At 48.7% G+C, this 24,441-nt stretch overlaps 6 protein-coding genes across 6 annotated transcripts; all 6 read left to right on the top strand.

Moving 5' to 3' along the window:
* Nucleotides 1-7,290: 7,290 nt before the first annotated feature.
* Nucleotides 7,291-9,030, top strand: LY79DRAFT_522303 (concanavalin A-like lectin/glucanase domain-containing protein; the record flags this gene model as incomplete). Its single annotated transcript, XM_060555434.1, has 4 exons — nt 7,291-7,528; nt 8,001-8,056; nt 8,224-8,669; nt 8,781-9,030. The coding sequence occupies 4 exons, from the start codon at nt 7,291-7,293 to the stop codon at nt 9,028-9,030; spliced, it is 990 nt and encodes a 329-aa protein (XP_060410819.1).
* A 777-nt stretch (nt 9,031-9,807) lies between these two features.
* Nucleotides 9,808-10,684, top strand: LY79DRAFT_336865 (uncharacterized protein). Its single transcript, XM_060552544.1, has one exon. The coding sequence runs from the start codon at nt 9,916-9,918 to the stop codon at nt 10,420-10,422; it is 507 nt and encodes a 168-aa protein (XP_060410818.1). The 5' UTR covers nt 9,808-9,915; the 3' UTR covers nt 10,423-10,684.
* Nucleotides 10,685-12,637: 1,953 nt separating this feature from the next.
* Nucleotides 12,638-13,280, top strand: LY79DRAFT_613381 (uncharacterized protein; the record flags this gene model as incomplete). Its single annotated transcript, XM_060561962.1, has 2 exons — nt 12,638-13,148; nt 13,207-13,280. 2 exons carry the CDS (start codon nt 12,638-12,640, stop codon nt 13,275-13,277), a joined length of 582 nt encoding a protein of 193 aa, XP_060410817.1.
* A 5,994-nt stretch (nt 13,281-19,274) lies between these two features.
* Nucleotides 19,275-20,378, top strand: LY79DRAFT_672351 (uncharacterized protein; the record flags this gene model as incomplete). The annotated part of the gene is made up of 1 exon (XM_060564038.1): nt 19,275-20,378. The coding sequence occupies one exon, from the start codon at nt 19,275-19,277 to the stop codon at nt 20,376-20,378; it is 1,104 nt and encodes a 367-aa protein (XP_060410816.1).
* Nucleotides 20,379-21,418: 1,040 nt separating this feature from the next.
* LY79DRAFT_672350 (cation transport protein-domain-containing protein) lies at nt 21,419-23,246 on the top strand (the record flags this gene model as incomplete). The annotated part of the gene is made up of 4 exons (XM_060564037.1): nt 21,419-21,764; nt 21,826-21,914; nt 21,959-22,469; nt 22,537-23,246. 4 exons carry the CDS (start codon nt 21,419-21,421, stop codon nt 23,244-23,246), a joined length of 1,656 nt encoding a protein of 551 aa, XP_060410815.1.
* A 927-nt stretch (nt 23,247-24,173) lies between these two features.
* On the top strand, nt 24,174-24,422 carry LY79DRAFT_479892 (uncharacterized protein; the record flags this gene model as incomplete). Its single annotated transcript, XM_060553260.1, has 1 exon — nt 24,174-24,422. A coding segment is annotated over one exon (249 nt), but the record flags the coding sequence as incomplete, so codon positions are not given.
* Between the last annotated feature and the right edge of the window lie 19 nt (nt 24,423-24,441).

Below are 24,441 nucleotides of genomic sequence, written 5' to 3'. Positions count from 1 at the left end.
TACACTGCGTTAGTAAGTGTCTTCCTCTTAGATAACTACAATAAGTAAGTTAGGTAGATTACTAAAGTATCCTAGAAGGTTAAGGACCTCTTGTGCCTCTTTTAAAAGCAGCGCTTGCCCCTACGCAAGGATACTAACAGTGACACTGTAATAGTAGAGGCTATCTATAAACAGAGCAACAAAAGTTACCTTTATAAAAACAATAGTAAAACGCTAATAAGGCGTAGTAATATACGTAAAGACACCTAGGTATACTTTTACTACTAGAAGAAGGGATATATTACTAAGTAATATACTGCTGTATAACTAGTAGTACGTATAGCTAAAGTAGTAGCCCCTATATATATTAAAGAGCTTTTGTTAGATAATAATAAAGAAGAGGACATTAATAGTAAAGACTTAGGAAAAGAGTAACTTTAAGGTAAAATTAGGCCCTAAAGCTAATAAGTAAAGAATATAAAGGTTAAGAGAAGTTTTTATATAGTAAGAAAATAATTAGACTATTAGTACTACTAGATGCCTATGTTAATAGAGGTTCCTATGTTTAAGCCCTTACTAATACTAGCTATAATACCTATATAATAGTAAGTAGCTACTTTGTGCGCTAAGAGCGCTTACTATATATCTTATAATATAAGACCCCCTTAAAGGGATTTATAGATAACACTTAGCCTATAATAACTAAAGGTATAGTAGTGTTTAAATTAGAGCTAAGTAGGTATTACTAGTGTGTCTATATATACATTATACTTAACCTAGGCTAAGATGTCTTCTTAGAGAAGCCTTAGATAAAGGATAATAAAGTTATATTTAATATAGCTAAATATACTGTCTACTATAGCTACACTAACCTTATATTATAACTAGTAGGCTAAAAAGAGTTAGCTAAGGTTTAAGAAATTAGAGTAGTATATACAGTAAGTGTGCCTCTCTTTACTATACTCTGTTAATAAGCTACCTATAAGGAGTATACACAACAAAAGCGCTACTCCTCTCTTAATAAGGACAGCTAGGCCTTTCTATAAGTAATAGCTATTAGCCTAGCTAATATATAAAAGGCACTAATACTAAAGGTAGATAAGGTAGCCTAATAGGCTATAGTAATTATAGCCTTACTGTAATAGGTTTATAATAAATATAGTGACCTATTTAACCTAAGCACCTTAATAATAGTTCCTTAGCACTAACTAGGCTAAGACTATTATATTAACCTTAAACTAATGCTATATTACCTTAGGGACTACTTTATAGTATATTATATAAGGAGCTACTTATACTTAAGAGAACACTAAAGACCTCTTAATAAGGATTTATATATACTAGTAGCTTAGCTATAGGTGCACTAGTACTATTTATGTATAAACCTAGTAGTAGCCTATGCTTTTACTATAACTACTGTGCACTAAATACTATTATAAAGAAGGACTACTACTTACTTCCTCTAATTACTAAGACTTTTAATAAGTAGAAGTAGTAAAGTAGTATACTAAGGTAGACATTATAGTAGTATTCTATAAGATAAGAATAGTAGAGAAGATAAGTATAAGACTATATTCTATATATATTATAGGCTTTTAAATAGCTTATTTACCCCTTTAGGTTAACTAATACGCTTATAAGCTAGTAGCGCTTTATTAATAATACTCTATATAAATTCCTTAATAACTATATTACTATATACTTAATAATATCTTATTTACTTAAGTAGTACTAAGGAGGACTATAAAGAAAGGTGTATAATGTTCTTGCTAAGTTATATACACAAGGCTTAGCCTAGACATAGCTAAGAGTAAATTTAGCGTTAAGAAGGTTAAGTATATTAGGTTTATACTTAAAGTAGGCTAAGGTATATCTATAGACAAGACAAAGTATACACTATAAGTAAATAGTTAGTGCCTAAATTAGTTAAAGGAGTCTAAAGTTTCTTAAGGTTTACTAACTATTACTAGATATTTATTAATAATTACTTTATAATAGTAGCCTTCTTTATAGAGCTAACTAAGAAGAATATAACCTTTTACTAGAACAAGGATTATAAAAAGGTATTCTATAATATTAAAGAGTACTTCTAATATACCCTACTACTATATAACTTTAATCTATAAGTGCTAATGTTTATAGAGACTAACTACTCTAGTTATACTACTAGTAGTATACTAATATAGAAAATAGCACTAGTTAGTGCTAACCTATTGCCTTTTACTTACGTAAGCTTACTTTTACTAAGTATAACTACTTAATCTATAATAAAGAGATACTTACTGTTATTAACTGCCTATATATATAGAGAGTAAAGCTTAAGAGTACTAAAAGTGTATTTATAGTAGTTATAGACTATAAGTCCCTAGAATACTTTATAAAGAAGTAGAAACTAACAGAATGTTAAAGCTAGTAGGCAAAAGTCCTATTAAAGTATAACTTTAAAATAATATACTAACTAGGGAAAAAGCAGTAGTCCTAGACGTACTCTTGTAGTATAAATAAGACACCTTAAGGGGTTAAGATAATAAACAAGAGCAGAGGTAAATTATTTAAATAATCCTAACACTATAATACCTATAGTATATAGCGTAGGTGTACTACTTTACTATATATAACTATATTTAATAATAATAACCTATAGTAACTATAGGACTTTATATAGGATAGTAACGCCCTGTTTTAAGGGGTTTACTAAGCTTCTTTAGTAGCGCCTATAAGCTTCTTTTACCCTATAGCTGCACATTTAGGTTATAGACTATACACTTAACAATAGGTCCTAACTTACCTAGAGAGGGAGGCTATAGGTGCTAGGTAGCTAAGACCCTAAATCCTTTAACAATAGCCTATACACCTAGTTAATTTAATAGAGCTATAACTTAACTATAACTAGCTACCCTAGGCGTAATAGTACACTAGAGATACTATTATATTAGTTTTATTAGCTAGGTAAGTGCAAGTAGTATACTACTTTATTTATAACTATAATATATATAGTAGTAGCAAGGTATAGCAGGAAGTAAAAAAGGCCTTTTATAACCACTTAGTGCACTAAAGCGCCTTAAAGTAACCTATTAATAGACTTTATTACTAACCTCTTAGCGTTAGGACTAGACTAGGCTAAATATATATAGGTTATTATTAACTAACTAAGTAAATTAGTAACCTTTAAGGCTATAATAACTATAGAGGTAGAAAGTTATATAGAGTACTTCTTAAATTACTACTTTTGTTTTTATAGTATACCTAAGAGTATAGTAAGTAACTAGGAAGTAACTAGATAAGCTACTTTTAGTACTACTTTTATACACTTACTAGGATAATATAATAACTTAGTACTTTCTACTACCCCTAGAGTAATAGTGCTACTAAGAGGTTTAACTAGGAAGTCTAAGTAATACTCTATGCCTATATAAGCTACCTCTAGGGAGATTAGGCGTAGTAGCTACTAGTAATATAACTATTAATTAATAATTATACTACTATAGCTACTAGTATAAGCCTCTTCTTCTTAGAGTATAAGTATTATATTAACCTTATTATAATTAAAGAAGATGCACCTAAGGTAATAGATTTATATAAAGAAGCTATATAATAATTAGTGTAGTAAATAATTAATATAACTACTATAGCCTAGGCTACTACTATAGTAGCTTAGGAAGTTATATAGGAATTAGTAAATAAACAGAGGGGTATAGTAGGGCGCTTTTGTGTTAGTAATAAGGTATAGTTATCTATATAAAACTATTACTCTTCTTAGCTAAATTAGAAACTTAACTAGCTATACTATAAGTATTAGGTTACTAAGGTTATTACCCCCCTAGTAGTAGAGTTAAATATACTAGGTAATATCTATAACTACTTTTACGTTAACTTACTATACTATACAGTAGATAACCTTTTGCTAGGGTAGTATATTACTAATATATAACTTCTGCTAGTTATTAAGGATAAAGAAGAGGAATAGCAAGTAGCTAAGATCCTAGGCACTAAGTGGCATAAGAAACATAAAGTAAAAAAGCAATAGGCGTTAGTACGCTAAAAGGGCTATATAGAGCCTACTTAAGAGCCTATTAAGTTAATAAAAGACACTATAGCCCTAGATAACTATAAGAATAAATATAGGCTAATTAATAAATATAATAGGAGTATAGACTATATATAGAAAAGATAAAAGAAATATAGGATAAATAATTCTTTATTTAGCTATAGCTAATAAGTAAAATTAGACCCCTAGAGAGGCTATAATAGTAGTAGAGTAGGATAATACTAAGGCGCCTTAAGGGCATAAAGGAGACTACTTTACTAGTAGTCTTCTAGATTAGGGGACATAGGGTAAGCGCCTTAGGCGTAGATAAAGTTAATAAACTACATAAGTAAATAACTAATTAGCGCTATATTTATAAAATAATAAGATAATAGCACTTATAGTAGCTAGAGAGCTAGTAATACTCTCTTAGGCTATAATAAGCTACTTAGCCTAGGTAGTTATAAAACTACCTAGGCTAGGCCTACTAGATAAAAAGACAGCTATATTAGTAGTAGTAGTAGCAGTAGTAGCAGTAGCAGCTAGCGCAGGGAAAGGGGGGGTAGCTATAGGCTATGCTATAGGCGCGTTAGGCTATGCCTTAGATTTAGCTTACTTACGTAAGCGTGTGCTCTTAGCGCTTTTTTAAGCTACACAGGTAGCCTACCACTTAGTGTACACTAAGACTAACTAGGCCTTAGTAGCAGCAGTATAAACACCCTAAAGGGTAAGGTCCCCTATAGGGCCATTAGTAACAGTAGTAGTAGCAGTGTCTATGGCCTTATAGAGGCCTATAGAGGCAATAGGTATTTAAAGGGATTAGTGCGCAAAAGGAGTAATAAACGCAAGAAATAGAGGACTTATGCTCTCTAGGTAGGGTTAGTTACCTAATGCGTAAGGAGTACAGTAGGTGCTACTAGACGCTATATTCTTAGTATAGTAAGGCGCCATAGGGTCCTTTGCTAGGCAGTTAGCGTATAACTAGTAAAGAGGACGCTAGATAGTGCCTACTAAGAGGTAGACCTTCTTTACTATAGGCAGTACAAAAGAAGGGGACTATCTTTAACGTTAGCTGTATATCTACTGTAATATAAGCGCAAGTCAACTTACAGAATAGTATAATAGGGGCACACTTAGGGTTAACAGTAGCAACAAGGTCTTAGGTATAAGCTACTCCTTGCCCTTAGGCAAAGGGCTTTAGCTAAGAGCAAGGGGTTATAATATAACAAGTTAGTAATAGATTAACAGTAGGTCTACGTGTGCGTATATGTGCGCACTTACAAAGGTGACTTACTAGCATCTTCTAATTTTAATTATCTCTAATTAATAGAGACTACGTTAGTAAAATAATTACTTTATAGTAGTAATGTGCAACAGTAAAAAGGGATACTTATAATACTAAAGAAGAGGCCTAAAAAAAAAGAGGAAAAGAGGAAAAACGTTAAGTAGTCTACGCTAGGTAATAACTATAGGCTAAGTTTCTGTAGTTATATGCAACAGAGGGCTAGTGGGGCCTAGGAACCTTATTTTTCTGACTGCTGGCGGGGAGAGGGCACATGTTATAGGCCAAAGCCACAGTAAGTGTAGCAGGGCTTTGCCCACCATAATGCACAAGCCAGCGAGGTGGACGCACTTGGTTAGCGCTTGGTTAGCACCCCTATTTAACCTCACGCACACAATGCGCACACCACTGTAAATAACCTTCCCTCCTTAGTCTAGATTAATTGTATTAAGTTGCTATACACCTGTCAGAAGGTGGTGCTAACCCCTTACATCTATAAAGGGCTTAGTGTTACTATAGACTGTAATACTTTTTGCTGTTAGTATATAAAGTAGAGATAGTTAAATTCAGCTAGTATTTACAGTAGTAGAATCTCCTATGCGCGACCGGGAGACACCCCGGTCACTCCGGCCAAGGCCGTGGATAGCAGTCCGGACCCCCCCCTCCCAGCCACTTTCAGTGCCGTTGCTTATTAATCCCTGCTTTTTTTCTTGTGTTCTCGAGGCGGGTACCATTGGAGGGGGGGCGAAGGCATGGCCCGTAGTTGAGGGATGCCGGCACATTGACCGCACTAGGCCAGGGGCCGGTCCGATTTAGAAGCAGGAGGGCCTGCAATCGTCGATTTTCTGATCTGAAATGCCCGGAATGGCTACGTAGACGTGTTGGCTCGAGCCTTGGGCACTTGGCGATGGGATGTACCGACGTAATTTTGAGACGTAGGGCTCACCTTGCTGGCGGTTTTCTTGTCCAAGAGGCAAAAAGCCGGTTCGCAACAGGTGTAACGGCTGGGTGCCCTGGGGCTTCCTGGTCCCCTTTCTTCGGTTCATGTTTCTCCCATCGCGCTCCGCCTGCCTCGGGCAGATCTGAATCACAGTTACACAACTGAACTAACCGTACGGCGTCAGCAAGAAGAGACTCGGCGAGAAGGGGGAGGGGGGGGAAGCACGGGTGAGGAGACATTGAGGTAATTACACTCGCTGCACAACGCACAGGAATCAAGTCAAGCCTCTTCCGGGGTGGCGTGCTGCGCCGCTTGTTGGATATTGGATAGGGGTTCTTATTCTTCTTCTGCACGATTCGCTCACTGCGTTTCGCCCGACGCGCCTCGGTTCTACATTTGCCTCTTCGTTTTTTCTTGATTCTCTTTGGCGCAGTCTCTCCCCCCCTCCATCGAATCACACAGCCTTCTCCGTACGTCTTGGTGTCGACCGGACGAACCCCCCCCCCCCTCTCTTGAGTGACCTAACGGTGTCGGTTGTGATCTTGTCCGGATACGTAGTAGTTCACATACACGCCCCCTTCACACGCCCCCCCTTTCTTCTCTTCACTAGGTACTTTCTCCTCTCTCCCCTGGATACCTATCCACGAGTCGGGGGGGCCCGCGTCTGCCTTTCCCCTAACATGCCATTTACCTTGCTTGAGTTGATCTGAGCTTAGCCAACCTGAGCTTGAGCCATTTCCTTACCTGAGCCTTCCCGCCCACCCAACCGATCCCATAATCCTGTACCTTGCCCTCCCATACCTAAACCAGACTCCGATTGTCACCGACGACACCACACTCGCTTTCTTTGCATGTGCTACTGCTGCCGCTACTGCTGTTGCTGTGTACACAAGCCGGACTTGCGCCTGTCAAGCCTGTCCATCTATTCTCGTCTCTAGATCTTCGGGGTGAGGAAAGACGACAGCCAGCGCAAAGCGCACCGTGAAGGCTCAACTTTGACATTCTTTTTTTTTTCCTTTTTTCCTTTTAGTTTTATCCCCTCTCTCCTTGTCCCTATTCGCGATGCCTTTCCTCGGTTTCCGCTGGGTCGTCAACTTCGTGTTGCTGGCCATCCCCATCGGAGTCACCCTCGGCGTCCTCATCGGTATCGACGCCGGCAGAAGCGCGAACGGCGACAAGCCGCTCTTCACCCAGCCCGATAACCCGGGGACGATACCAAAGAACAATGGCCTCACGGCCATGGTTTCCTGCGACAAGGCGTTCGGTCTTCACCCTCCGTCAAAGGGCCAGGAGTACACACGTAAGTCTCATCCGCGTTTTTCTCATGTGTTCCCTTACTATTGCCGGTTTTCCACCTGTCCTCGGGGCACATGCCTCCCTCTCTCTCTGAACATCATGAGATGAAGCGGCACAGACCGGGACACCCGACGATGCAGGCGAGCCTCTCCCCTCGGATGTTTGCGTGTGTGCGCGCTGTCATCTGAACTTGGAGGGGGGATGCGTTTTTGCTTGGGGCACCACGGGCTCCCGGCTTTTTGTTCGTGTGTCGCTGTGCTCGCGGGCCGTGTTAAGCTTTCCCCTCTGTGAACCGAAAATGGCAGTTTTGACTTTTGCTCCCTTGGGTTGCGAAACCTGTCTGGGCGACGCAATCTTCTGGGACTGCTGTCTGCCTGCGCGGAGGGGGGGAGACAAGGAATCCTATACACATCCATCTCCCTATGCTTTATGACGATGATAACACCAGACATACTGACGATATCTGCGTGATGTAGTGAACCCGAACCAGTGGGGTTGGAACGAAGGCGAAGATGGTCTGCTTTGCATGAACGTACGTCAAATCCCCTCCATCAGTACCCCATCGCGGGGCTTCGCACGTCGCCAGGTTTGGGCTTGGCGCATGGCCGCGTATGTCGAGTTGAGCTCGAAGTTTGCTTCCTACGGCGCGGTTCATGCCCGGTGCAAGCGAAACGACCGTACCTAACCTTTGGCCCATAGGTCACCGCGTTCAACAACCAGACGTACCCGACCGACTTCAGCGCGCCCGAGTTCTACGTCACATGGCGCTACCCCCCCGGCCCGGAGACGCAGCCCGTCCACGCTTTCCCCAACATCAAGGTCGACGGCACCATCCTCCCGGTCTCCATCCCGTCCCTGGCCAACGTCGACGTCGACGTCGAGTGGTCCTACTCGGTGGGCAACTACACCACCGATGGCGCGGCGGCTACCGACACGAACGAGGCCGAGCTCACCGAGAACGAGACCAACGCCAACGTCGCCATCGATATGTTCTTGGACGACGACAAGGACAGCGCCACGGACAGCACCAAGGCCAAATTCGAAGTCATGGTGTGGTTCGGCACCTTTGGCCCAGCTACGCAGCCCATTGGATACCAGGGCGGCGCGGGTGCTCTCACGACGCAGACGATCAACGGAACGAGCTTGTAAGTGACTGCTGCCTTGGCCCATGCACAATATCATGGAAACCACATTCCCCTCCCTCCCTCCCTCCCTCTCTATGAAGTCGTCGTGGCTGACATATTCCTTCGCACCAGCCAACTCTTCTTTGGCCAAAACAGTCTCAGCCAAAACGTCCTGACCTGGAAGGCTGTGACGACAGTCGAGCACTTTGTCGGCGACCTGGCGCCTCTGATCACGACGCTCACGACCATGAACCGTGCCGACTTCCCCACGTCGGCGACCTACCTGGGCTACATGGGTCTCGGCTCCGAAACGCTCTCGGCCACCAACGTCGTCACCTTCCGCGTGCCGACCCTGAGCATTGATATCAAGGCGTCCACGTGACGGACAATATGAGAAACAGACCAAGCAATGGTAATGTGTACATTGGATATTGGACTACTTTTCTACTAGCGAGCATTGATATCTAAACAACTAGACTAATGATTCTGGGAGGGCGAGGCGGGGCAGGGCGGGGGGAGTGGGAAATATTGGGTTAAGATAATGACACCGCATCACGGGCACTCTTGTATATACACACATATATCTACCGAACGGGGGGTTTTACGGAGTTTCGTTTATTGACCAACACAACACACACATACGGCTTGGGCAGCTCAAAATAAACAATGACTAAAAAACAATAGCAATTCCCCTATAACATCGATATCATGTGATGCTTGTCTGCTTCTCCTATCAACATCTCGCTTGGCCTGGTTCAACCCCACATAGAAGGCAAAGGACGCACACATCATCTGGCAAACCACCGCAAAAGCGCCGGAACCCGCGGTGATGAGCCAGCCCACTCTGCGTTTGCAAGCGAGGCATCTTCCTAGATACACTAACCTGCCAACTGCTACGTGTATGTATGCAATACAGGGCAACCGCAGAATCTCTTGGGTGTGGGAGCCCGGGCTCTGCTGACGACAGGGAGCGGCAGTCCATTTTCGGCGTTTAAAAGTGTTCCGATTCGGATTGATTGCTCCACGCCCCCCCCATTCCCAAAGAATCATTCGCACAAAAAAGAATTTTGGGAATGGAGAACGCCCAGCAAATAGAACCTTGGCAGTATGCAGGTACACGGACGCACAGGCTGTAGGGCCACACGCTTGTTGTAAACCGAACGTATGAACCGAACATTATTGACTATTGACAGGCCTCCCCTCGCAGGCCTGGGCCTTGGACCCAGGGCTTATTCTTGGACAAGGTGTGGAGGGGAGGTGCTTCCAGATGGACACTGAGACGGAAATGATCCCCTCTTCACCCCACCCAACGACGTCAGAATGCCCAGATCTCTCGGGCTGTGTGTTGCGTTTAGACAGAGCTTCGCCAGGTTTGCCCCTCCCCCTTCTCGGCTTGGGCGGCGCAAAGGGGGTGAGGTCCAGGGGGGAAGCGCGTTCCATGGTTATGGTCGGACCACCGGTGGTCACTCAGCTTGACAACCCGGGCTGTGCCTGGCTCGGCGCGGGCAGAGTCCACGACGCAGGATGCTCCAATAACGGTGTTACCTGCAGCCCACTTGTCCAGAAACATCGAGAAGAGGGAAAGGCGATGGTCGCGTTTTGCATATTTTCCAAGATTTCGTTCGTATTGCGATCTTTTGGGGGTGGAAAGCCCCAGAAGCTGGGAGTTTCTCTGAGCCGAGGCCCTCCCTCTCCCTCTCCCTCTCTCTACCCCCGGTCTCTCCAATCAGAAATGCATGTCGAGTCAAGATCGTCATCAGTGTTCAAGGTGTAACCAGACACTGTCTTGGCCGATCGAGCGACTCGAAATTCCAGAAACCCTACCCGCTTCTGCCGTGAGCTCGCGGATCTGTACGCCGAACGGAAAACTCGAGTCATTCTTTGCATTCCAGCTCTTTCGTGTTCCTGCGTCTGGCGGTGTGACCATCGCAGTACCTTTTTTTATTTTTTGCTCCACACGTTGCTCTACCCGTCCCTATGCATCGATGCTCCCTTGTTGACCGTATCCAAGCCGGAGAGGGGCTGCTGCAGCGACAGAAAGAAAATCGACAGCTTCATCTCGATTTAGCATATTGGTATTTTTAGTCGCCACTTTCGGTCAGGGTACCGCTGTTTCCACGTTGTCATGCATGTGATGGAACTGTTGTTCGTACAAGGTCGACTGGAATTTGGATTGGCCAAACCGAGTTTCTGTTGACATTGGCTAGGGATGAAGGCACGTGACGCTGGTCACCTACAACGGGACAGTGACTAGAAGAGAATTACGAATCTCATTTGGCTTATCCTGTACTGGCAACACTAAAATTGTCTGGTTACCAAATAAGACATCGCCTTCAAACAGCCATAACAAACGGCAAACCTTTGAATATGCATGAGGTGAATTTGAGGGCAAAGGCATATGTCCTGGGAAACAACGCAACGACGCATGTTTGGGCACATGTACTTAAATTGAACAATAATTCTTCGGAGTGAAGTGACAGACATGTTTCGAATAGTGAGACAACCATAGGATGAGTTTTGAGAGGAGAAAGATATCGACATTAGGACATATCGATAGACAGCGGCAGCATTGCACCACCGAAATCAACGTAGGCAACGAGCAATTTTCGCCCGATGTGACTGGCCTTAGTTATATAACCTGGGCATTGCTCACTGAGCTCTTGAGTATATGTCAAGATAAGGGTGATGATGATGAAGCTGATAATAGGTCACTCATCAAACAAATGCTTATTGATCCGCTTTACATGACTTGGAGACTCCTGCGGGCCATCTTCTGTGACCACGATGATATTTTCCTATCTACTTCTTCTCCTAGGCGATTGCTCAATTAGTAGGGAGATCCTCTATAGTAGTTTGTCTTGACATTGCCCAACATCCATACTCTTCAGATGACATTGCCTCTGAGGCATGCGCCCTTTGCTATACTCATCTAACACAAATCACAAGAAAGCTCATATTGTTCAGTTATCCATAAAAAGAAACTCATGTAACCCCAAACTCGCAATATGGCTCCTGCGGTTATTGTTGCTTGAAATGTGCGTAGGTACTTCAGTTGCTGTTCCGACATGAAGCGCACTTTCAAGACTTTGTAAGTTTGCAATTCATTTGGTTCGTTGCAGTAGTATCTCATTGTTCTACGAGCTGGCATCTCATAGTTTTCCGCCCTTTGGACCAAGTCAGTAATGATGAGGCTCTTTGTTTGGTCGACCTGTTGAAATGATCCTTATTTTCTTCCAGAACAACACCACTATCCTTGCTACAGAACTACATATTAGTAAGATTCCATTTCCTTGTTTGGCTTTGCAGCTGATGTGAGTCACAATATGATAGTAGGTGAAGGCGGAAGCCACTGAACCGTTCTTACCATTATAAGGTTGTTCCATTGTTGAAAGAACAATTGGTTTGCTACCGAACAACAGCAATCCTCGAATCATTGACGCCCTCTATTGTCTTGGTGTATGACAATAATTTCAGCAACACGCTCGAAACTATAAATTTTGCGCAGGTATTAATGGTAGATGCTGTGTTGGATCTCCAATCATTGCTGTTGCGTCACTTGTCAATTCCAAAGTGAATCCGCCTTAAGCAACTGGCATCTCTCAACTATCACTGTATTACGAGAAAACCTCGCTACCGTCGTCAAGTATCTCCAACCCGAAGTCTCATGTATTTTGCGTTTCTACAAGAACAGAAGTAGTATCTCGGCTCGCTGTGTCGACAAGCCGCCGACGAAGTTGGCGAGATATACGGTCATCATGCCAAAGACTAGACGCCCGCAATACAAGGCACACGCCGAACGTGCCAATCCTACAGCTCTGAACCGTCCAGTCGCTTCTGGACCTAACGTCCAACCTCCACCAAGCTTTGTGTTTCCGTTCCAAGGCTCCAGCGTTCTAGCACAGCCAGGCGCAAATGGGGGTGGGCCGCAGGCCGCCGCACCCGTCGTACAATCCGTCTCGTTTCTGCATCTTCCGAGAGAAGTCCGCCTGATGATCTACGAGTACTGCGACTCCGAGCTCATCCCTTCCCGCAAGTGGCTCCACGTCCGACTTTCCCCTCCCGGGAAGCCGCGTGAAAAGAGGTGGTGGGTTTGCGACATATGCGGCAGAGAAGGGAAGGACTGCTACTGTCTCCGTCCCGTGCTGCACAAGATCCACCCGGCGCTGCTGGACGAAGTGCACGACTTCGTCTTGCGGAAGAACGCCGTCCACCTGGAGCCCGCCGCGTGGTTCGACCTGGCAAAGCTCCACGACCCGGGCAGACGCCGTTCGATGCGCGCCCCGAGCGGGCTCCAGGCCTTGTGGACGCAATTCATGGCGGGCCTGCGGAGAGTCGGTGTCAGCATGCAGTGGGACCCTGCGTACCTTGCTGCGGTATACCGCGCCTTGTCACAGAGCGCCCCTCTGTTGACAGAGCTGACCCTTTTCATACCCGGACGGCAAAGGACGATTGCGGACTGGGAGGCATATACCGGTTTCCTCTCACGTCTTTCCGGGATCCGTAGCCTCGACGTGGTCCGGATTGTGAGCAGATTTGATAGAGACCGGGTGGAGCTAAGCAGAACGGCACAGCTGGTCGGCTGCCCCGTTAAGCGAGTTTGTTACAGCTGCGGCGAGGAAATGTCGTTGACGGGAGGACCTTGTTCCAATCATTGGCGACAGGTTATACCGGCGAGTCCCTCGGGCTATCTGGAAGATTTGTCACTGGATGACGGGAATATAGTCTGGAAGGGGGAGCTCGCGATGCTAGGCTGTTACGCGAAGAAGTACAAAGGATATGACCTGAGTAAATACATACCCTGAAGCATATGTGATCAGAGTAGAGGCTGGAAGTTCTCGGGGACTTTTACCAGAGCGGGTTCTGTTATCGCAGCGTTTTTGAAGAACTCACTATACTGGCTGTGATATATGTGCAGTGCAGAGACACGAGTTATATCGAGCATAAAGTACGTACTTCAGATCTTTGTCTTCTTGAATAACCTATTGGGGTTGTAGTGATATTTCCTTACTATAACTTAGCACATACCATGCTTCAATTATAACCCGAAGAAGTAATAGTTCACTCGTATTATCTCAAGAGCCAAGTAACATGATTATGCCGTCTTGAAATGCACGAAAGTCGTCGAAGATAAGAAGCTTCTCTGTCAGAACAATCACCATAGCCAATTGTCGTCGAAACCCCTCTAGCTTATCCAAGCAACTATCATGATGTGATTGAATCAACAAGCCCAGAGTTAGATCAAATTTAGGTTGACAGTGCGCTGTGACAGATACACTGAAGAACAGAGCACGAATTAGCTGTAGACGAACCAGCAGTACCTACAGCTCCAATATCTAGCTTTGGTCTCCTTTTGTTGGAGCGTAGAGTCAAAATAGAGAAATACAGCGCCGCAAGTTATAAAGAGCCCGGTCTGTCTACGTTGCTCTCTATTCTCATTGTATCTTTTCAACTGATTAAATCATTACAGTAATGTGACTTGTGTTAAGGGAAGGATTCGAGTAGTAAGGCGTCGCAGACTAGTCTTGCAGCTGTCGGAGAAACCAAAAAAGGAATGAGCTATTGCTTCCTTTACTCTTGAAGGAGGGGACGAAGAGCGAAACCTAAGCACCAGCTGGAGGCCAGCCATCTACCATAAGCATCTACCCCAGCAAGTGTACGTTAGTATGAACAACAATCATAGCTCTGGTACGCTGAAACCCTATGCCCGAGCTGAGAGAGCATACTAGAGCATACTCTTTGAGACTCTCGCAGGACCCCGCAGAGTTTCACTCTTGCCTCTATCGCCTGTCCAAGGCTGAGACTACATATCACTTATTAATCTGACCTGCGAATGTCTAACTGAGGTGGTTGGCAGAATCTGTGCTATTGTTGTTGGCGGCGTCACTGCGTGGCCCCTCACACGCCGTGGCACCATGAAGCTGCAGGAAAGCCACCTCCAAGAGCCGCTGCCTTCTCTGCATCAAGAGTGAGATGAAGACTAACAACGGTACTGGCCGCTGTCAGATCTACAGGGTACGACACGTATGCTGCCAGCCGAGGTGGCGTGCAGCTGCAGGCTCCCGGTTTGTAAACAGCGGCCGAGGTGTCCGTGACACGTCGCTGGTTGGTTCCTGCGTAACGGGTTTTGGCCTCGTTATCACATCGCGTATGCGCCGAGAGTCAGAAAAGACTGATCCGACGTCTCGATGCGGGGGACAAGCTTAGCTGACACATGAAGCGATTGAGACAGGAAGGCGACCGGCGGGTGCACGGGAGCGCATGGCCTCGTGGGCGAGAGGCTGAACTGACAACGTGGCCATGGCCGCCAAGGATTAATAATAGATGTATTGTTACAAGAGGTGCCCTAAATAGACTTTTCTGCTCGAGTAAGAAGTGAATTGGTCTGAGAGGGGGAGGAGGGAGTGGTTAACTGTGTGAAACTACGTAAACGTGAGGAGGGCCAGGATTTCCTTTCAAGAGAGATGGCCTGGCATCCCAAGCGGTTCGAAAGTAGAAAACAAAAAGATAAAATGGAACATAGATCAGAACAGTGCTGTACGAATGTATACGTGCGTCTTGACAGCACTGGTCAGCGATCAATCAACTGCCGACATAACATGCCGCTTTCTGACAGGCTCCAATGCCATTGCAGCATATCACACCTCCAGGCTTGACTAGAGCCTCTTGCGACCTTTCGATTCTTGACATGCTTGTTTCAACCGCGTCATCGTAGTTCCCCTACGGCATCGACCGACACGCTGTTCTACTTACCACACTTGTCTGCGATGCAGTCTCTGTGTCCCCTACGGCTGGCTTGCGGAGTAGGCATCTGCCTGCACAAATTGCAGAGCATTCAGGGGGAATCTACCGGTAGAAGGATCGAGGCCGCCCGGCATGAGCCCGGCATGATGGTTCGGTTGTGGGCAAGAAGAGCCGTCCGTTTCTCATGTTTACCAAGAGATCGGATGAAGGCCAGTCCGAAATTTCAAGTAAATGGTAGCGTAATGCGCCCACACGTACCACCTTGTCAGCGTCCCAATCGGGACTTCGGGAAATGAGCCCGCGGAACGCTGGACATGTACGGTCTGTGCATCGGCAGCAGGCCTGGCTTTCGGAGCAGGAAAGGGGGGGAAGAGAAAAGGAGGATGTCTGCCTGTGGGAACAACTTCAGATGGAAAGTCGGCGAGCCGATGCCAGCGCCGGGGAGGCTTGGGAAGATCATATCATGCGAAGGAGAGTACCAGCAAAGGCGAAATAGAACGCTTGAATCGCAAAAAGGAAAGTTGAGGCTAGCGGCCCCTCTTCTGAACATGGTCCTCGTGTCTTTCAGGCTTGCCGGAGGGGGGAAAGGGGGCGGGCGGACCGAGTTCACGTTCCCAAAGGGAGGAGTCCGGATGTTGGCACTTTCAACCCGCACCCAGGGACAATCCAAAGCTGGTGCTTCGCGGGCACTGGAAACCGGAGAGAATGTCGGCACAGACATCAAACCGTCACAAAGCATCAATGCGCGAGATCGACGCGGGATAAACACACTGTGGAAGGGGAAGATGACTGTTTTCAATACACGGTCTCGAGAACATGTTCCTGCCAAGACCACATGGCACGCCTCTATTCCAAGACGATAGACGTTGTGAACCGGCGCCTACCGAAGAGAGTCGTCTCGACAGAGCCGAATGCGGAAAAAGACCAGCGGGGAGAGCACAGATCAAACGTGGGCTCTTGGCAACCCGGAAGCTGAGGAGGGCCTATTCGCTCTGCCTCGGTATGACGGGCCTAGACCCAACGGGGCACCGCCAAAGTCATGGCCGAACGCAGGCTCTGGAAGAGAGAGGAGCAAGATACATGAATGTCTCCAGCCTGCCCCCCCCCCCCCCCCCCCCCCCAGCCCATTCGTGTCTGGGAAGCAAAGCACAAAATGCTTCGTGCGGTGGACCTACCTGCAAGTCCGGAGAGGAAGGCCTTTTTGTTGCTGTGTGGCCGTGATTTTAGTACCAGCGAGACCCATTAAGTTTTGAACCCGTTTCAGAACCCCTGATGATGCTGTTTGATCGATGCGAGCTAATCCGGGGGATTCCCAGAACGGCGGCCAACGGTTGGTTCATTACCCCTGCAATGACCCCAACTCGTGGCTGGATGCGGGTTCTCCGTAGGTTGGGCTGCCTATCAACTGAGAGAGGCTTACTGTTCGTGGTAGGCTAAGGCAAAGGGCAATTTACCTAGGACGCGGCTCGTCTTGTGCCGAACCACGGGGTGTTCCGGTGTATGCAGCTGGACCATCGTCGAGGCGGCTATTACGTCCCGGAGCACCACAAAAGCGGAAGCTAGCAACTCCCAGGTTGACGTTGCATCCTGTCATGTCACGCAACCTGGTCCATCATCTCGTCTCGACGGTGACTGACGGTGGCTGTGGATGAGCAGCAAGGAAAGGGGGTGGAGAGGAAAGACGGCAACCGGTGACGACGCCAGGGCCAAAGGAAACTAATAGTGGCTCAGTGAAGTACGAAAAAACGCAACATTGGATCGGCGACAGGGAGGAGGGAGAGAGGATGGGTTTGTGGGCTTATGGACAAGCAGCCCGTCTTATTGCTGAGTCAAATGTTCGGCAGTGCGCAGATCATGGCATGCCCAACGTGTTTCTCGTTGCATCCGACGATGGAGGAGAGAAGGGAGAAATCGTCCCCAATCATTGATGGATAACAAGAACAGCTTAAACTCACCACGGACCTTCTTGGCTCGACCGGCTGGGAGGGGGAAAGGAGGTGGAAAACCCAGAACGGCGGGCTCAGTTAATCAATCGGACCTGTCAACCGGTGGGGAAACTAATTTATCTGACTGCCTCCCACCATTCAAGCAATGGCGATTAATTGCATTTTGATTAAGTCACCAATCGCTTACTACTAGACGTGTGTGACACGGCGGGCACTAAGCATCTTAGCCTCTCGTATCCTACTGTGTGGTTCTTCATGAGCTTATGAGCTTATAAGCTTATTACTACGACTCCCACTCCCGTAATCAAGTCTGCCGGTGTTGCTCTGTCACTACCTGTGAATTGCTTGATCAGCTCTCTCGCCATCATCGGACGATACTTCACCAAAGATGCGGTAGATTCGGTAGGGGCACTACCGGTAGGCTGCCCTTCGTCGGCGCGACGGCCCGATCGCCGCTCTTCTCCAAACCACTTCATGCTCGGGCTTCCCCCCTCCCAAACATGTCATCCAAACCGCCCCGGCATCATGTCGCAACCCCCTTTTCCTTTGCCCCTCTCATCATCCGCAGCTGGGGGAATAGGCTCAGAACGAAAGCCCGGCCACGCGCATCCCCTAGCCATGCCGCGGTGGAGAGTCTATCAAGAAAAGAGTGGACAGCATCTCGAGATGCCGCGTTTTGAAAGCATGCCGGTACCAGTTTTGCTGTGCTGGAGGAGCTATCCGTGTCCGTGGTCCTCCCCAGAACAGCAGACTAACGTACGAGAGAGCCCAGAGAAAGAGAGAGGCCGATGCGAAGAAAGAGACTGACGCAGGGATGATGTTGATACCCTTGGCATTTGCTGGAGAGGAGAGCGCTAAACCTCGAATGGGCATCTGGCACGCCGCGACGCGCCAGGAGACCCCTTGTTGAACCTATCTCGCCTCCAGAGGGAATCCCTGTTGCTATTGAGAGATGATCATCTCTTATTTGCTTTGTCTTTTGCTCCTTTCGTATTGTCTGGGGATGAGGTAAAAAGAAGTAAAAGCACACAGACTGGAGTCATTGAACTAGCCTTGATTGGATTCGACTCGGCTCAGCGAAGCCACCCCTCTCGGTCTCAAGTGGGCGGCCAGGCGCATCGTGAAGCAGTATGAGTCGGGTTGCAGTGTAAGCACTCCACCCATTTCCGTGTGCCCCCCCCCCCCCCCCCCCCTTCGGTTAAGCGGCCGGGCAGAGGAAAACCTTCATCCTTTCCCTGGCGCCAATCCCCAACCCAGCTACATGAGACAATCACCGCGTGCGAGGCCGGTTGAGGCGACAGCACCCGGGCACTTGCAATGGCTTGGACCACCATGCTGGCCGTGACGTCCCTGCCACACCGGGATGTAATCCGTCCCAAGTTTGAAGCATGATCGCCGTTAAGGGGATGCTGGTCCGAACTGACCTAGGTACTCATGATCACCGGGCGCTGAGCACCTTTCAATCTCGTCCCATGATCATGTTTACTGTCCCTTCCAAGCGAGCGAGGGCCGAGAGAGCCCTGTACCCCGGTACCGTTCGAAGGAGGAGATTGTCGAGGTGAGCAGAAATGGGGGCATCACGGAGTGTCACCGTCGCAGGCTGTCTCGGCCTGGCTGGCCCCTTGTCATCCATGATCCTTGGGGGGCCCTTGGTCTCACAGAAACAACTCGATGATATCTCAGTCCTTCGTGTATATAATAGAGTTAGCCTGGGCCTTCATCACATCTGTTTCCCTTCCTTCTTCATCCTGCAGCCAACAAGCATCCTTCTCTCTCTCTCTCTATATTCAATCTTTCAGTTCTGCGAACTTTTGACTTACATTCTTTCTTGTCGTCATCCAACTGCAAACCGCTAGCCGGACATTTACAATCATTTTTTCAACTTTGAAGCTTTTGAACTTTTTTTCGACACCCAGTTTCTAGTTTCAGAACAGTCAACATGTCTTACTCCAAGCTCGTCCTCATCTCCGCCATTCTGGCTTCGGTCGAGGCCCGTTTCGGCCAGGAGCAGGTGCCCGTTGCCGCCGTCTCCTCTCTTCAGGCTGGCAACCCCGGTCAGGCGGCCACACTCGCCGGCAGCGTCCCCGGTGTCCTCCTCGCTGCCGCCGACCCCTGCGCCAAGCTCAAGCTCGCCGACCAGATCGCCGCCCTCGGCACCGGCGCCGACGTCCTCGAGGCCGCCAAGGGCGTCGTCGCCGCCGAGCAGAACTTCAACCCCTTCGCTGTCAGCGTCCCCAACATCTGCGGCGATGCCTCCCTTCCTGCCACCGAGGCCCTCCGCGGTATCGTGCCCCTTGTCGACCCTGCCGTCGGCGGCTCCGACACCGAGAACGCCAACTCCAAGGCTTCGCTGACCAACCCCTTCGACGCCACTGGTCTGTCCGTCGCCGACATCATGAAGGCCCAGGGCTTCTCCAACTTTACCGTCAAGGGCGCTGCTGCTGGTGGTGCTGCTGGAGGCAATGCCAACACCGGTAACAACCAGAACAACGACCAGAACAACGACCAGAACAACAAGAACAACGCCAACACTGGTAACGCCAACAACAACCAGGACAATGCCGCTGATGACTGCAACGGCGGTGCCACCGCTGGCGATGCCGCTTCTGGTAACACCCAGAACCAGGACCAGAACAACAAAAAAAACAACAACAACGACAACAACGCTAACACCGGCAACAACAACGCTGACACCGGCAACAACAACGCTGACACCGGGAACAACGCTGGTGCTGGTGCTGCTGCTGGTGGCGCCGCTGACTTCGGCAAGTGCACGCCCACCATCGATTTCCAGCTCGGACGTGCCGGCCGCAAGGCGACTGAGGGAACCTTCCTGCCCACCGACGCCCTCGTCGCCCAGGGCCAGCAGGATGCTCTTAACCCCAACATCATCACCAACCGGGTTTGCGACCAGCTCACCAACGTCTGCGGTGCCAACGCTGCCGCCAAGGCCCTCTGCAAGGACGCCCAGGCCCAGATCTCGGCCTCCGGTGACAAGAGCGCCGACGTCGCCACCAAGTTCAACAGCCTCCTCGGCTTCTAAGCGCCTTGAGAGCTTTGTGAATGCGGTGAATGGGAGTTAGAAGCCTGCCAGGACTTCATGGGGTGCGAAAGGTGGTTGTTCTTTTTTATGTCTCCATATTTTCTTATATACTCCGGCCTACGGGCCGAGGAGCATGGCAATGTTTGTACGTTACGAAAACGGTCGGCTCAGGAGCGTTGGGTTCACTTGGCTGGGTTTGCTGTCCATGGGCATGATAAGCTGGGTGTTCTTGAGTAGGGTGTTTGAATCAATTGGTTTGCTTGAAAAATACCTGCCCACTCATTGTGATACAGTCGGGGACTTTTGCATCGTTAACATGAACTTCTCATAATGGTGAGACAAACGGGCCATCCCGAAGGGGGTCAGCCCGTTTCATAATTATTGCCTTCGAGGACAGAAAAGGGGGTTAGAGAAACCACACAGGCGGGCCCATCATGAAGTGCTACATCAGGAATGTTATGTATATGCAAGTGTCTAGCCTACCGTGCTGAATCATACAATACATGAACTAGGAAAATACGATAAGGGTCAAGGTTAGATGTCGGTAAGTGTAAGTCTTCGGTGAAGAATCTCGGTGAGGATAAACTTCGGTAGGCCAAGCGAACTCAATGGACAGCATCCCTCCTTGTCTGGACGAATGACTCGTCCGGATCAAGTGGCTTGAATCCACCACACTCCCCCCTGATGCCTCTCACCGACAGTTTGTGTGTGTGTTTAACAAAGGCTCAAAGACAATAACAACAAAGGTTGGCACAGCCACCGAGAGGCGTTTGGCGCGGTGGCTTTACGTTGCATCAGCAGGGACTAGGAGTTGAAGAGACAACCTCTAACTTGGGGGTTTTTTTTGGGGGGGGGCGTTTCGCGCAGCGGGCGTGATCTCCATCGCTTGGCATCTCGGAACTCGAGAGAGGCTAATCTCTTTCCCGGCCGGGCCAAGAAAACAAGTCTCCGGCGTCCAGGGTCCGAAGCGCCAGCGACGATGTCGTCTCAACCACGGCAGCATCGCTTATGTCGACTCGCTCTTCCTCGTCGTCTCCGCCATGACCGAGGCCGGCCTCAACACCGTGAACCTGAGCGAGGTGACCGTGTGGCAGCAGGTCATGCTCTGGCTGCTCATCATCGTCGGGAGCTCCGTCTGGGTCTCCGTCTGGACGGTGCTGGCGCGGAAGCACGTCTTCGAAAAGAGTCTCCGGGAGATCGTCCAGGCGAGCGATGAAGAGAGGGACCGGCAGCACGGCCAGCTGCCCTTCTTCAACGGCCGTGATGCCGCGTCGAGAGGCAAGGGCGGGGCAAGCGTGACGGGGGTGATGGAGCGGGGGGCTTTGAGCCAGGCTCGGGCCGGGAACAACCACATCACCATCGACACACCCGAGAACCTCACGCGGCGTTCGACGCACTCGGCGTCCTCGACCACCAAGCCGACACGCCCCTGACTGTCGTTTCTCAGCTCCGCCAAAGAAGGCCGCAACTCCCAGTTCCACTCTCTCACAGCCTCCGAGCGCTCCCGTCTCGGCGGCCACTAGTACCGCGCCCTTCGTCTGTTGTCAGTCGTGGTCCCGGTGTACTCCGTCCTCTGGCAGGTCCTCGGCAGCCTGGCCCTCGGAGCCTGGATAGCGAACAACATGCCGACGGTGGCGACGTCCAACGGCGCGAATCCCTGGTGGGCCGGCATCTTCTTCGCGGTCTCGGCGTTCAACAACTCGGGCATGTCGCTCCTCGACGCCAACATGGTGCCCTTTCAGCAGGCTTACTTCGTGCTCATCGCCATGGGCCTGCTGATCTTGGCGGGTAACACGACGTACCCTCTGTTTCTCAGACTCATCTTTTGGTCTGCGTTGAAGGTGCTTCGCCTTACGACACGGGAAGAAACACACGTGGAGCTGAAGAGCACGTTGGAGTTTATCCTCAGGTACCCGCGACGGGTCTATACAAACCTGTTTCCATCCAGACCAACCTGGTGGCTATTCTTCATGGTAGTCCTGACGAACGGAATCGACTGGATGGCATTTGAGGTCCTCAACATCGGCAACCCCGTCATTGAGGCCATTCCCATCGAAGCCCGCGTGCTGGACGGTCTGTTCCAAGCCATTGGTAAGAAACACACCCCGAACCTACGCCGCCACTTGTCTATGTTTATGTTCTCCTGACCATCACTTAGCTGTCCGGTCGGGTGGTTTCTATGTCATCCCCATTGCCTCCGCCTACCCCGGGCTGCAGGTTCTGTACGTCATCATGATGTACATCTCCGTCTACCCCGTCGTGATAACGATGCGCCACTCCAACGTCTACGAAGAGCGCTCTTTGGGCATCTACGCCGACAATGATGACACGCCGAGCCGCTCCTCCGCCGACGAGAAAAAGCACGCCGGCGGCAACGGGCTGCTCACCAAGCTGATCAGGGACAACCTCAGCTTTGCTGGGGTGGGCGCGGCCAATCCGAAGAAAGTCGACGGCCTCGAGTCCCGAACGAGCTTTGTGGGCCAGCAGATCCGCGGACAGCTCGCCCACGACCTGTGGCTGCTCAGCCTCGCCGTGCTCATTATCGTCACCATCGAGACGTCGCATTTCCTCGAGGACCCGGTGCACTTTTCCGTCTTCAACGTCGTCTTCGAGGTGGTCTCCGGCTACGGGTGCGTGGGCATCTCAGTGGGCCTGCCCAAGGACGCCATGAGCTTCTCCACCGACTGGCATGCGGGGAGCAAACTGGTGCTGTGCCTCGTCATGCTGAGGGGACGTCACCGGGGACTCCCTGTGGCCCTGGACCGGGCCGTGAGGCTACCTGGACAGAGGCTGTTGGAGGACGAAGAGGAGGATTGGAGGCTGAGACGGGCCAGAAGTGGGCGGGGGTTAGAGAACAAGGCGGTTTAAGCAACCCGCCGAGCAGATTTGGTTTCTTCCGATGGTAAATTGACACTGAGATACCCGATCATGGAATTATTCTTCCTCATCGAGCAAGACTATGGAGCTAAGGGTGGGTGAATGCACGTCGCATCAAGTCGATGAATCTAAAGCCAACCATGCCAATGTGTTTCAAATGTTCCACCGAACAACGAGCATGATGGGCAACCGGAGGAGACACTGAAGTTCTTCAAGGATGATGATCATACACAGGGCCACAGCATTACCCAAACAGGACCGTCCAACTGAGAGACAAGCAGTGACTGTGGATTCGTTTCCAGAAGGTCTACATCGGTGTGATCTTATGATCATGATATCGACAAATCGCAAAACAACTCCCTCAGCCCAAAGAAATCCTCCTCCATATCCAGGTCAGCATCCACCATGAACTGGTCAAATTCTTCCGGATCCAGGGACCAAAACGCCTGGTAACAGAGACCGTCCATGCAATGCCGATATGAAAGACGTCCCGTCTGGAGGAGGACAACAGCGACATCTTTGTGACGTCTCCACACAGCCAACATGAATGGATTGAACCCTCCTTTGACTTCGAGATTGAGGTCGGCAGTGTACTTATCGCAAAGCAACGCCACCACTTCGACGTGCCCATACATAGCTGCCTGAGATAGTGGCGTCCAGCCACAAATATCTCTTGAGTTAACGTCAACCTTGCCTGTGTTAAGAAGCATCTTAACAATTCCCTCATGCCCACCCTCAGCTGCCCGAGATAGTGGCGTCTGGCCATAATTATCTCTTGAGTTAATGTCAACCTTGCCTGTGTCAAGAAGCATCTTAACAAATCCCTTGTGCCCATGCTCAGCTGCCCAAGATAGTAGCGTCTGGCCATACTTATTTCTTGTGTCAACGTCAACCTTGCCTGTGTCAAGAAGCATCTTAACAACTCCCTTGTGCCTATTTATAGCTGCCCAAGATAGTGGCGTCCGGCCATTCTTATCTCTTGAGTCAATATCAACCTTGCCTGTGTCAAGAAGCATCTTAACAATTCCCTCATGCCCACCCTCAGCTGCTAAAGATAGTGGCGTCTGGCCATTCTTATCTCTTGAGTCAATATCAACCTTGCCTGTGTCAAGAAGCATCTTAACAACTCCCTTGTACCCATCCTCAGCTGCTAAAGATAGTGGCGTCTGGCTATTCCTATCTCTTA

Source organism: Colletotrichum navitas, assembly GCF_030913465.1.
Source record: "Colletotrichum navitas strain CBS 125086 chromosome Unknown LY79scaffold_63, whole genome shotgun sequence".
In the NCBI taxonomy this organism is placed as follows: Eukaryota; Fungi; Ascomycota; class Sordariomycetes; order Glomerellales; family Glomerellaceae; genus Colletotrichum; species Colletotrichum navitas.
Note: the sequence above shows the minus strand (reverse complement) of the source record. Positions and strands in the feature narration are given on the sequence as shown.